A 13,536-nucleotide genomic window follows, 5' to 3' on the forward strand; every position below is an offset into this window, starting at 1 on the left:
ATAATGGTGGACTGATTTTCAATCAACTTTAACCATTCTTCATTTTATATTATTTTATTATTCTCCCATATGAAATCAAAATTCTCATCACCACTATCACAACATTAAAATAAAGAAGGTTGTTATATCAGGTAATAAATAAATTCGTTAAAAAGATCAAATAAGAGTTTTTTTTTAATCCAAATACATGCGATATGGTAATATATTAAAAACAAAAATTTGTGTGAGACGATCTCACGGGTCGTATTTTGTGAGACGGATCTCTTATTTGGGTCATCCATGAAAAAATATTAATTTTTATTGTGAATACCGGTAAGGTTGACCCGTCTCACAGATAAAGATTCGTGAGACCGTCTCACAAGAGACTATTCTATATTAAATGATATCAAAATAACTACATGATAAAGATTTTTTTTAGAATATTAAAAAATTATTTTTTAAAATATTTATATTATATTATAGATTGAGCAAAAGTCCTAGAAATTGTGCTTTTCAGACCCAACATATTATTTTTGTAATTTTTAAGCGAAGGTTGAATTTAAATTTATTTTTTAATATGTTATAAAATTAGTTTTTTTAAAAAAGAATTATAGTCAATTTGATTGACTTAATAGCATGGAAGAAGAACAATGATTCAGACCAAATAATTTATAGCATTCCTATTCTATATAATTAGGTATATTTGTAGTTGCATAAGCATAAACACAACTAATTAGCAAATAAATTTCAAATTTATTCAAAACAAGCCATTATTTCTTATTTTTAAATTCAATTAGTTTGAAACTATTTCCAAATAAAAAAAATTTAATTAATAAATAATACTCTTCACTTTTATTTAAATATCAAGGTATTAAAATTATCATATAAAATTTATCTTTTGTTAAATGTTTTACATTTACCCGTGAGACCGTTTGTCAAGTGTAATCTTCCCTCTACACCATCCATTAGTAATCTATTTTTAATTTTTATTTTTAAACTTCTTTATTGGTTGATTTTCTAAACTTAAGAAGTTGTATTCCTCGTTTAATTTGAATTTCTCATATTAGAATATAACTATAATCTGACTATTATATCAAATATCTTCAATTAGAAACGAATTTAAGGCATGAAGTTTGAGTTATGATGTTTATGTATTTTTAGACTGCGTTTACTTAGTTAGATGTGATTATATGTCGATAAATTATATTGAGATTAATAAACTAATTTTATAGGATGTGAAATAACGATGAATATAATAACATGTTTACTTTGATTGATTAATTTTATTATTGAGATTATGATTAAATGACGAGTTACAACTTTGTCTTATGTTTATAATAAATAATCATATTTTTTAGTTTGTATTTTTAATATTGTAACTTTTATTGAAAAATATAAACTATTATTAATTCACATGTACATTATTTTAATTTAACAAAATTATTGGGTATATAGACTATTTATTGTTTAAAAATAAAAATTAATAAATTGAGTAAAAAAATTCCATGAATAAGGATAAAATCAAATGAAATGTATTAAATAATTTATTAAATTTTGTGATTTTTTATTCGTGTTTTATAATTTTTATGAATTAGCTTTTCATACATTATTTTTTTTAGAAGTAAAAGGTATTAATGTAAATTTTTTTAGTTCCAACGAGATTATTAGTTAAAAATGATAATTAATCACAAATTTTATTTGTAATAAATCATCAAGTTTTAAATGAATCAAAGTGTAGTTATATTTGCAATATAAACTTATCAGATGACAGAGGATGTCCACACCCGTAGGTTAGCGGTGAATCTTCAATTACAATGCATCGGCTCCTACATAGGTCGAAATTACACTTAATCTCACCACCTGATGACCCTCATAGAATCGATAAATGAATCAAAGTGTAGTTATAATACGTAGAGCATCTATGTTGTCTCGGGTCAAAGAACAAATTATATATAATCATAATTGAGGGCTAATCTACTCGATAAGTGACAATCATTTGGAAAGTATGAGAGAGTATTGTTCAGACTTAAGTGCAATCATCGTATGATCACACATCTGTATGATTGGATATCTTAATACAAATACCAATTAAACATGACGTTAATCACATATGTCATTCTCAAGTTCGAACTATATTTATTCTTATTTTGGACGGTTGAATCGACTAAAAACGAGTCTAGAAAGTGCAATATACTTCCTACTAAATTTCACGATATACATTGCGAGATAGGTTTTTTGGTACAATAATATATTCAAAGACTTTAATAATGCTACTTACATAGGTATACAGATAAAGCAAAATGACATAATTGAATAAAATCATAAAATATTATTAAAATAAAGCTGGTTCGCCGAACACCTACTCTAATAAAGATTTCTTGATTCCATTGATTACGAATATAAAAGCATGCATGTGAAAACAAATAAAAATGACTAATGTTCTCAATTTTTAAAGCACTAAACATGTAAGCCAATATGAATTAGTTTGATTATTAACAAATATATTGATTTTTATTTGTGTATCCACATTGTATATATCCAAAGATCACATGATTTTTCTACCTCAAATTACAAAATTTAAAAATGATTTATATAATTATTTGAATTTGACCTAATGGTGGGATTTCGGGTAGAATACAACTAATTAAGAAATCAAAGTATTAGATAAAATAATATCTTTTAAATTTAACTATATTCTATAATAAAAAAAACTTTTAGTATGAGGAAGTTCGAGACTCATCCGAAACATGAGATCTCAATGTCTGCAAGTCATCGGCTACAATATTTTGGTCCACCCATCATTGTGTTACGTAATTGTTGATGAGAAGTGCCTTTAAAATATATGGATTTTACGCTTAGATTTTGACTTAGTATGAAAGACTGTTTCAAAGTGTGTCTTAAATGAGTCATTTTCTATTGTGCGTATTTTAGGTTTCTCCGGCCATTAAATCTCACTGAATTTTCGATTTTTAAGATTAATTTTATAAGTTATTACCACAATTCCAAGAAGGCTTGTGGAACACAGGGAGAAGAAGATTGGAAATGGATATGAAATCATTTAATTTGCTTGAAAATTGATATGAAAATTTGTGAAACCGTCTCACAAGAGACATACTCTCTCGTAAAACTCTTCCCACGATATTTTTTTAATCCGTGGCCGAGTCCATGTCATAAAATATAAAGAAAGAATCATTCCTCGGAGGTATATTGAAACTGATTTTGCATTTAAAGAGTCTCCCAAATTTTTTTATCTCCAAATTTGATTGACTACTGATCCAACACCAGGCTGCAAACAAATATAAAGCATAGAATTGCAGCTCAAAGAACCCTAGATAATTGATACATGTGTAAAATACATAAATTATCCCAAATCAAGCCTATAGTACATACGGAAATTATCAATAAATCAGGCCAACTTAGTTTTCCGGCCCCAAAATATTAACTTAATCATCACCTATACTTCTACATGATTAACATTACAAGTGAAAAAATGGCAAAATGACTCATTTTATTCGGTAAAACGATAGGCGTACTCTGCCATTTCAGCCTCCCACGAATATTGAACGGCAGTGTTACTTTTCAAGCAGTCTTAGAAATGCTTCTTCATGAATCAAGCTCAGAGTCGACGTAATTCGAATGCTCATCCAACAAGCTTGTTGTTGCAAGGAATTCTTCACCAGGGTATATTTCTTGAAATAACTGGCCAGGATTCAGCAAACGTTCATCATGTTGTCAGAAATTAACCTTGACACGTAGCAGAAAGGAGCTAAGATAAAACAATATGTCATGCCCCTGATCCTGTTTATACGTGAATTGCCTCAAAACTGTTCTGGAATTAGCTATTTTTTGCCATTACTTAAAATTGAATATCCAGGCGCATATGCGCTCAAATGCGGTCGGTCATATTATGAAAGCTAAGTATTCTATTTCCACCCAGGAGCAGAGTACAGACAACAATCGTTTGTTTACCTTTTCTGTAGCGTCCAGGAGATGATTATAGTCTAGATGTTCGTCTGGCATTGGTGTGGAGCTGATGGAATCCAAAGCTCCTTGAAACTGACAATGATGAACAAAAAATAAGCTACAAGCACGGAACAAACAAGAAGAATTAGAATTACAAAGGACGACATTATCCAAGTTGGGAAAGAATGATATCCCACTTCACAAACTTGCACACATCTTTTCACCATAAACGATCATGACCACATAGTGTATATTATCTATAAAGGTGCAAGAAGGCTGCTTTCTATCTGACAATTTGGTAGAAGCAGAGGACTAGTGTTTGCCATCAGTTTTTACTGTAAACCATTGCTCGTAAGACATTATATAACTTCCATTTACTCAAAAAACTGCACTTAGAAAGGACTCTGACAGAGAGTAGACAAGTAAAAAGGGGATAGATTCAACTACTCCAAAGACAAACAATTAGAAATAACTGACATTCTTTTGTTTACGAAAAAGATCCGGAATTTGATCATTCACCATATTTACCAACAAATTGAATTTCCGAAGGTTAGGGATACAAATAATATGTTTCGAGCTTGAAACTACCAGATACGGTCAACAGACTAGTAGAAAAGTGACATAGCAATGAATGAGTAACAAATTTATCTCCTACATTTTTTTTTGCGAAAATGCTTATTTCCCAAAATTAAATTCAATCCAAATTTTCTTTATTTGTGACAATTGTCCCACCTAATCTGCGACAACTGTACAAGGGACAATAGCATAAAATGATAGCAAAATATTGCACAATAGAAAATTTTTAAAATAAAAATATTGCATCATAAGAGTCAGAGAGAACAGCACAAAAACATTAAAGACGAGGTCAATGGAACTAAGAATGCAACTAAGCTTCTCATGGGACAAAATGTGAAACACAAGAAGCATACTTTGGTCAGCTCTTGCATATACAAGGCGCTCCAAAGCAAACTGGGTTTCACTTCTATATTGTCACCTGAATTATCGACACCACTGCTTTCTGAGTTACCAGATAAAGGAATAGAGAACAGTGCATTTATGGCTGCATTTAATAACTTCTTCCCTTCCACAGCATCAATAGATGTTGCTGAAAGATAAGTCACAAACCTGAATGACAAATTGGACAATGTAACTCGCATTGCATGAGAATCCAAGTACTGAATAAGAATTTCATTTCACAATGTATACTGAAAGTCAATGTAAACACGCCAAAATACTCTAAAATTTGCTCATATGAATCAGCACAAGGGAGATTGATTTGCATTATTAAGTATGCTGACCCTGTCGAAACCAACCTCACACTATGAAAAAATTAAGCATCCAGATAAAAATTGATGCACTTCTTCAACAATAATATAAGGGAGGAAGAATGAAATCATAATCAAAATTTGAAAGGACATAAGAAAACAATAGGTGAAGTATAACTTACATCCCAGGGGGACAAACAGCGACATTGCTACTCAACTGAAATACACGGACGGATGCTATCTGTTCAGGGTATAAAGCTACATATAGAGAAGAACTAACAAATTAAAAAAAATGAAATATAAATGAAAGGAAAATTGCAAAGTTCAGGTCAATTAAATAACGTTAAGCTTTATAGGTTTACATTTGGGAGGGAAGAACACCAGACAATTTGAAACTTCACGTCTGATTGAGTTATTTGCAATGCATATTCCCCGGGCAGCCTTCTCTTCGGCTTCTATATGGCCATCATCACGTGAATTTGATGCCTGTGCAGCAGAAGGAACCAATGGTGATGGAATTGTGAAAGAGGGAGCAAGAATCAACCGAGAGCTGAATAACTTCTGACCAGAAACTAGTTTGACACCCTTATAAGTTCCATCTTCCTGTGAAAAATTCATACTGACATATGAGAAGTAGTATGAAAATACACTCTGTCCCATGAAAACAAACTTCCACAAGTGCACGAATGCGACAACTGAAAATGATATGCCATGTAACAAACTTTCCACGTGTACATGTCACGTTTGTCTAGATTCGTGCACTCCAGATAAATTTATTATACACAAAATCATTTCAAACCTCATCCATGAGCACAGAAACTATGGGCATCCGCAAAACCTGTACAGTATAATTGATGTAGGAAAGCATTAGAGAAAGCTAAAGAGAAGAAAGGTAAACAAGAACCAATATCAGTTACTTGCAGATAACTAAACATAAGAGAGCTGGAAAAATATTTATCACCATAAGTTGTGCCATTTTTTCCATATTTAAAATCTTACAAAAAGGCAAGGGACATATTTTTACTATAGAAACAAATGAGAATGACTTGAACCGATAAGATGCAAAGCTATACATCAAAGATAATCCTTATTTATTCACCATTCTCTCCAAACTTTGTTCTTTTTTTAGAGGCTTCTTCCTTGCGTCACTAAATGAACAAGGTGTTTGTTTTGTTATTTCACGGTATTTGCTATCGCTGATTTCTTCAGTCTAGAGTTTTTCTCTCGAAATTGTTCTTTACTTCAAGTTCTGATTGCACATTTTTCGCCTCACTTAGTTTTCAAAAATATGTGATATAATTTTACCTGAAGTCTGCTTTCATTGAATGTTTTTATTTATAAAGCAGGGAGCAAAACTAAAATGGAAAAAAGTCAGAGATTCAGCTTAGTATTGAGGTCATTCCATAATTGTCATGAGCTCTCAATTTTAATAATGTCCCTATTATTACATGAAATAATTTACCAGTGGCAGAACATTTTAGGGTTTAATGCTCCTTGAGCATCGTTAGGAAATGATCAGATGGTAGTGCACTGATAAAGTTAAGATATTGCAACATTAGAAATTATAATCACTCTAGGCTTCCTAACATCCCAGTCCCATTGACCACCTCAAGGTGTGTTATTCTTTCAGCCAATTCTTATAATTTCTGACTTTCATTCTACAACTACACATGTTGACTTGAGATACAATTACAGAATTACCACATTCATTAACATCATAATGCTTCAACAAAATCCTTTTATGAAGCTTCCTAAACAATGCCCTTTTTCATCATTTTGACACACAATCAATTTCAAATTCTAAAGTAACACTACTAGCAGTGTTTATAAGCCCGTAATGTTTGTGTATCTAGGCACCATGTTTTTAGTATCCTTTTCCTTCAAATGTTAATACTCAAGAAATAGCTTGCTGAAAGACAGCGAATAAAAGACGGACAGGCTTGTAATTTTCAGCCTCAGATGAATCTGCTCCAATGAAAATTACAAGCCTGTCCGTCTTTTATTCGCTGATCCTTTTTTATCCCCTGCAGTCTATGATCCTTTTTTATCCCCCGCCGTCATCCAATTCAATTTAGGGGTCCTACAGAGTGTTCGATTGGAGTGGGGTGTAGAGGATCATAGAATTTGGTTGGGGGATTCTTCAGGGTTGTTTTCTGTTAAATCTTTTTATAACTCTTTTTTTCCTTCCCCTATTCCTAATCCATTCTCCTACTGTTTCAATTTCTAGAAAATACCTGTCCCGCCGAGGGTTCAAGTGTTTTCGTGGATTGTGGCGTTGGAGAAGCTACAGACTTGTGATGCGGTGCAAAGAAGATGGCCGGCTTGTGTACTAAGGCCACAGTGGTGTTGTTTGTGTCGTAGGGATGAGGAAAGTTAGGATCATTTATTACTTCATTGCACTTTCTCATCACAAATCTGGCTACAGGCTTTCAAAGAGTTGGACTTGGTATGGTCTTTCCCATGCAAGGTAAAGGAAATGTATATTGTGGAACCGAGCTTGCAGAAAGGGAGGAAACATATGCGGTTCTGGTTTATCATCGTTCATTGCATATTATGGTCGATTTGGTTGGAAAAGAATAAAAGAATATTTGAAGAGAAGTCGGAGTCGGTCCAAGAAGTATGGGATAAGATTAAATTCAGGGTGGCGTGTTGGTCGATGTTACAGCCGGAATATCGACATCTCAATGTCTCAGACTTATCCAAGGATTGGAAATTTGTTTTCTCATGATAGTGGCGTTGTAGTTTGTTTTTAATCCTTTGTTTATAGCGGATTTCTTATCCGCTACTTGTACTCACTACTTACATTCAATCAATATATTATGTTTCGTATCAAAAAAAAAAAAATCTGAGGCTGAAAACCACACATCTCAAACATGAAAATACAAAAAATATTATCAATCTGACAATGATGATTGCTGAAGGTATATTTCATGAAAAACAATTCAATCATGATCCTATGACAAGTAACTTTAGGAATAAAAGCACAGACACAGAAATAATGTCTGGTAATCTATCTGTAGCTTATCATTAGTTTATTTTATTGTTTTTTTTTTTTGCAGAGTTTCATTTCTTTTATATTTTTTTTTCCTTCCAAGAGGTTCATGCTAGATATTAGACAAAGGCCATTCCGTTTCTCGTGGTATTAAAATTACAGATTGGAAACCACATTTAAACTTGCTTCTCCATTATTCACATTTGAATTTCAAATTGAAACATGGTGGAGAATCCATTACTAACTGAGAAAATCTAATTGCTTCTGTAAAATCAATGCAATTAGTTGCCAGACATTTCAAGCATAAATTCAATCACAAAATAGATCGGCGAGAGAGAGAGAGAGAGAGAGAGAGAGAGAGAGAGANTAAAATTACAGATTGGAAACCACATTTAAACTTGCTTCTCCATTATTCACATTTGAATTTCAAATTGAAACATGATGGAGAATCCATTACTAACTGAGAAAATCTAAATGTTTAAAATTGCTTCTGTAAAATCAATGCATGTGTAAAAAGGCTAAATTAGTTGCCAGACATTTCAACCATAAATTCAATCACAAAATAGATCGACCAAAGGGGGAGAGAGAGAGAGAGAGAGAGAGAGAGAGAGAGAACCATTATTTGTCACAATTTAATACCCACAAAGCGCAAGATGATACAGAAAGCATCAGATACACAGTTGACGCCAGAGTCATTCTATAATCCAAAAGATGTAATTTATGCTTACATATATGCAACCCTTTACAGCAGCACGACGACAAAAAGCTTGAGGAAGCTCCCCTTGACCATAAATGGGATATATCATAGCCCCATTTGCATTAGCAAACCTAAAAAGTTGAGCAAAACGCTATCAAGGCCCGTTGCTTTGATTAAATAACTAGCTAGTTAATATGATTTTAATAATGGGATTAATGAGAATAATTAAAACATAGTCAAGTATCTAATTTCATGTATAATACATGTCATAACCATTTCAGTTTTTATTTGTCTAAGAAAAACTCTAAATCGTATGAGCATAATATCTCGTGGAACATGTTTTGTAGACCAAAGGAAGATGAGGGCATGGGGCTTAAGAATTTATTTGCTTGGAACAATGCTTTGATTGCAAAAACGTTATGGAAGAATCACATCAAGAAGGATAGCATGTGGTGAAATGGGTGAATGAGATCCATGTACTGTTTGGTACTGTTTGGGAATGGAATTGGAAAAGATGAGTCTCCTTTGATTAAACAAACTCTGAGAATTCGAGATGTTCTTCTACTTAGACAAACCTCGCCTGAGAGTGCAGGGATGCTGCTCGAGAGTTGGTTCGGATGTCATGGTGGTCTTGCTCAAGCTAATGATTTCTTTGTTCAAAAAGATAGGCGACGCCATGGAAACCTATCATTTGGAAATATAGCATACTCACCAAGCATTGTTTTTCTATGTGGTTGCTTGCACACGGTAAATTCCTAACTAAAGATAGATAATGCTATATTAGAATAAGATGTGTGTACTTCGTAATAACAGTGAGAAATCAGCTGGTCATCTCTTCTTTACTTGGGGTGTGTCGAAGAGAATCTGAAATGACATCAAAGAATGGCTAGGAATGCATAAAATCATGGGATCTCCAACATCGGTTTTGAAAGTTTTCCGAGGTGTCAATCGAGCTATTTTTGAATAAGAAATGTCGTGTCCCGGGATATCATTAGGAAAATCAAGATCCTTACTCTTCATTGTTTGCCAAGTCATCTGGATATAGGCTCGTAATTGATTATAATTTTTTATATTTTGTGTGGATATGATCATCTTTGCTTGTTTCTAGAACTGGGTATGCCCCGTGTAGTTGATGATAATATCGTTGGTTCTATTTGTTCGATCTCCTAGGGAAGTTCCGTGTACCTGTACAAAACTCTTTTTATCTTATTTTAATGGATGCTATTTGTTAAAAAATAATATAAATAAATAATATTTAAATCACTTATGAGCTGATAATATTCATAAATCAGACTCTTATACCCAAAAACATTAAGAGAAAAGAATAACTGAATGACACAAAAGATGTTATGAAATTTTCACGGACACATGTCAAACCTCGTTTGTAATATCAATATATAATTTCAAATAAAAAATTGAATGATATTCATATGTTTGGACCATGAGTCAATAAAATTGAATAGACGGTTTTAAAATCAATTCTATAATACACGTTTAAACAATTAGCATATAAATGTTTCTTCAAACTCGTCAACTTCTTCGACGATGGAACCTTAAATATCTGATAGGTCAATTCTTCTTTACACGTTCAATCTCTCTAGCTAACCCTTCCACTTCTACTTCTACACAACTAAGGCACAACTGGTTATCTCAACTATGAAGTATAAATGATACAGCAAAATATGCATGTCAATTAAAAAAAATTTGACCCCATTTTACTTGTGTGAGTGCTGAGTCCCCATAAACGAATAAAATCAGTTGAGATACAGAACAATATGTACGCCAATTACCAAAATATTAAATTTGTTTTCCTTATGCTGATTCCCCTTATATTAATAAAGTTTTGATCTTCATTTCAGTCAATTTTTTTCTTGATGAATACACTTGTTATTTATTTACTAAAATATTTTGCATATGACCGAGCACTGACTACAAAATTTGTGATTGGCAAAACAACTAAGAATTGTAAAGCTCAAGTATTTTGCATGTGGAATCTATTTAAATCATTTATCTCTCCCGAATTATAAATTTCAATTCAAAACCTTCCGGTTTTAATTTGAATACACATTATGATATTTCAAAACGTGAAAAGAATGAGATGGAAGCATGACACATCCTGCTCCCACTAGCCCTCATTGAATTTTTCCATACTCCCATATCAAAAGTTCAGTTTGATTCCCAACTACATTGAATGTCCAAGACATCTTGGCAATCTATCAATCCTAAACCGAACTTTTCAAAGACTTCTCATCCCCTTCATGGTTATGCTCTAATTTTTTTTTATATATATATGCTGACATTTAAATTTTTGATAAAGAATCCACTTCAAAATAAAATCTTTCCGCTAGATCTTTGTGCTATTCTTTTGAAGTTTTAATGGAGGCATACTTAATCTAGAGATAAAAACATCAAATGAACTTAATGAACTGGACAAACAAGTGAACAACAGAATCAAACAAATGTTAACAAGGAATGTTTTTTTGTAAAACGGAAGATCATATAAAATTATGTCACCACATGCATATGAAGCCGAAGCTAGGGCCTAATATACACTTTCTTTTTGACATATTCATTCTAGCAGTTCAAGGAAAGCCGGCAGCATTTTAGGATAACCAGATAGCTCTTAAAAAAATAAAACGTAAGGCAAAGAACCGACCTGCCAACAGAGGAGTGGTGGAGTGCCAAACGGCTAATCCCACTTTTAGTAGTTATAACATCTTTACATACTTTGATGTTGTCCTGATCATACTTGGCATTCACTATAGCATATAAAATAATCCTGGAGAGAAAACCATTGCCAGTCAATTAAAGATAAACCAAACCAGGAAACTACAGGCTATGAATCCATTTTCAAGTTCGTGTTCAACGGGAATGATCATAACAATCTGTGAAAAAAAATTAATGGAACTAACTTGTTGGCGGTGCTTTCCTCTCCAATACTGATGGTTTTCGGAAAAATAGGATAGACAGACGAAAAAATCCCATTAAAAACGTTCACAAGAACAATACAGGTTTCTCATCCAAATTTCGAGTTTCTGGAACTAAGAATGACTAGTCACAAATTAGTTAGTCAATTGAAGCAAAATTTGAGAGATCTCAACTACTATCCCAAAGAATCCTGGCAAACCCAATATTTAGATATACTCTTTTTTTAAACATGAACATTTTGTGAATAGGAAAATGATGAAGAATACACGGCGATTAACTAAGTGTAACTCAAGGGTTAACTGATGGTCCATGATTGTCCAGCATCTGAATTTTATACCCAATTAACTAGAGATTCACCATCAATCTTACTAAATGTAAACCATACTGTAATTTAAACTAGGTATATCTCCTAAAAAAACTAGGCGAAGCAGACCAAACTGAAAAACTATTAGTAACACAAGCATAAAGTTGGAAAAGCCAATAACAACAGTCACTAACAGAAAAATTGATAGATAAAGAGTGTACGATTTTAGCTTTCGCGATAACCCAATTTTGCTCAAGAACTCGACAAAAGGACTCTCCAAATCCTCTTCGGATATCCTATCCTCCTCATTTTCCTCGGAAAAATGAGCCTGCACGAGCTTAAAGAACTTCATCAACCGATTCTTCTCAGTGATGGACAAGCTGCGGTCTTTGAATATGGCGCTCCGAGAGTCGGGCACATTCAATAATTCCCCGTCTGCATTGCCTACAAAGCTGGCGTCTACGCTCTTGAACTCCATGTACTGATTTATTCCCGTTTTGAGGATTAAATCGATCATGGAATCAGAACAGAGAAAAGCGCGGGGACCCGCCAAGTCGAGGTTGAATCTTCTAGAATTCTGTAGGGGTTCGTCCGAGTGGGAGCTGATTTCCAGTGAGGAGTAGACAGACCGAGTGACGAGAGGGATGGAGCCATCGCTCTCAGGGACTTTGGGGGGCTGCGAATGGGATCGGAGAAAGGTTGCGAAATCGTTTAGGGGAAGAGAGGCGTAGTGAGCGCCGTAGAAGGGGTTAGTGTCGAGGTGAAGGACGGTTTTTCCGGCGGAGGATGCGGCGGCGGCTACGACTGATTCCGGAAGACCTGTGCCGATGACTATAAGGTCAAAAGTGGAAGGTTCAATGGGCGCGTACGACGTCGTTTCTTCCTCCATTGGATCCCAAGGTAGAAGAAGAATGATAAATCCTCGCATCAATATTTGTTTGTAAAATTCTATTGATCTTCATTAATATTTTATATAAAATTTTCTTTTATCAAATTATAAAAATACAAAAAAACTTAAATAATAAAAAAATATCAATTAAAAATACAAAATAGAAACAACATATTTTTAATCTAAAAATTGAAATATAAATGCTAAATTATTCAATCAAATTAAATAAGCACAAAAGGATCATAAAAATTATATTTGTTTCACATAAATAAAATTTGTTTAAAATATTATATTTTAATTTAATAATGTTATCCTAGTTCTTCCTATTTATTAAGAAGATAAACTTTTTAATATTTTTTAATAAATTGATAACAACATATATGTTAGATTGTTAAGACATTTATGATTAAGGCCATCTTCAACCACAAAATCTATTTTGGTGTAAATTTTACACCAAAATTAAACGATTTCTGTACCAAATACAACGTCCATCTCCAACCCATTTACTTCAAATCTTAC

The 13,536-nt window shown here is 32.9% G+C and overlaps 1 protein-coding gene across 2 annotated transcripts; it reads right to left on the minus strand.

Moving 5' to 3' along the window:
* Nucleotides 1–3,266: 3,266 nt before the first annotated feature.
* LOC140976337 (rab escort protein 1-like) lies at nt 3,267–13,061 on the minus strand. 2 transcript variants are annotated; one of them, XM_073440429.1, is made up of 9 exons: nt 12,350–13,061; nt 11,553–11,675; nt 8,928–9,027; nt 6,007–6,045; nt 5,570–5,810; nt 5,390–5,465; nt 4,872–5,067; nt 3,949–4,035; nt 3,267–3,678 (listed from the first exon to the last, which is right to left on the minus strand). In XM_073440429.1, exons 1-9 carry the CDS (start codon nt 13,054–13,056, stop codon nt 3,583–3,585), a joined length of 1,665 nt encoding a protein of 554 aa, XP_073296530.1. In that variant the 5' UTR covers nt 13,057–13,061; the 3' UTR covers nt 3,267–3,582. The 2 variants fall into 2 exon arrangements, with proteins under 2 accessions (XP_073296530.1, XP_073296529.1); XM_073440428.1 differs by having other exon boundaries at nt 12,323–13,061.
* Between the last annotated feature and the right edge of the window lie 475 nt (nt 13,062–13,536).

The sequence above is a fragment of the Primulina huaijiensis genome, chromosome 5, assembly GCF_012295235.1.
Source record: "Primulina huaijiensis isolate GDHJ02 chromosome 5, ASM1229523v2, whole genome shotgun sequence".
NCBI classification, from domain to species: Eukaryota; Viridiplantae; Streptophyta; class Magnoliopsida; order Lamiales; family Gesneriaceae; genus Primulina; species Primulina huaijiensis.